At 30.8% G+C, this 481-nt stretch overlaps 1 protein-coding gene across 1 annotated transcript in view; it reads right to left on the bottom strand.

The window, feature by feature from the left end:
- The window catches only part of CAMK4 (calcium/calmodulin dependent protein kinase IV), a 259,172-nt gene that overhangs the window by 72,474 nt on the left and 186,217 nt on the right, over positions 1-481 (bottom strand). Inside the window, exon 7 of the mRNA XM_019518220.1 lies at positions 79-153. Within this exon, the coding sequence (XP_019373765.1) occupies positions 79-153 (75 nt within the window). The remainder of the gene's footprint in view (positions 1-78; positions 154-481) is intronic.

Genomic DNA, 481 nt, shown 5'->3' with positions numbered 1-481 from the left:
TACACAAACTAGCAAATATAAAGTTGTTCCTGAATCTAAATATAAGTCCAGTAAATTGTAAGTAATAAAGGAACGTACCACAGTACCCTGGAGTTCCACAAACTGTCTTCATGGTCACTTGATCTTCCACAATCTTGGAAAGCCCAAAATCAGCTGTTAAGATTTTTAGAAACATAAAAGTTCTTACTGCCTCTATCCTTGTAACACTTGAGGTAATTAAAATGAGCATAGATTCAACAGTGGAAAGTACTTCACTTTTCTTTTAGAGAACCCTATTTTAAATTAAGATAACTGACATTAAATATTTTTGGAAAATCATTTTATAATAAAGAAACAACACTTTTTGTCAATGGATAAATCTGTCTCACTCTTTCATTTACATAATATTTTTAAATTTTCACTTGTGCTATTTGCTTCAAAGACAGGAATATACAGTAGCTAGTAATCAGGAGTCATTAGCATACTCTTAACTTCTGAACAA

Source organism: Gavialis gangeticus, unplaced genomic scaffold (genome assembly GCF_001723915.1).
Source record: "Gavialis gangeticus isolate Ggan-Ray unplaced genomic scaffold, GavGan_comp1, whole genome shotgun sequence".
NCBI lineage: Eukaryota > Metazoa > Chordata > Crocodylia > Gavialidae > Gavialis > Gavialis gangeticus.
Note: the sequence above shows the minus strand (reverse complement) of the source record. Positions and strands in the feature narration are given on the sequence as shown.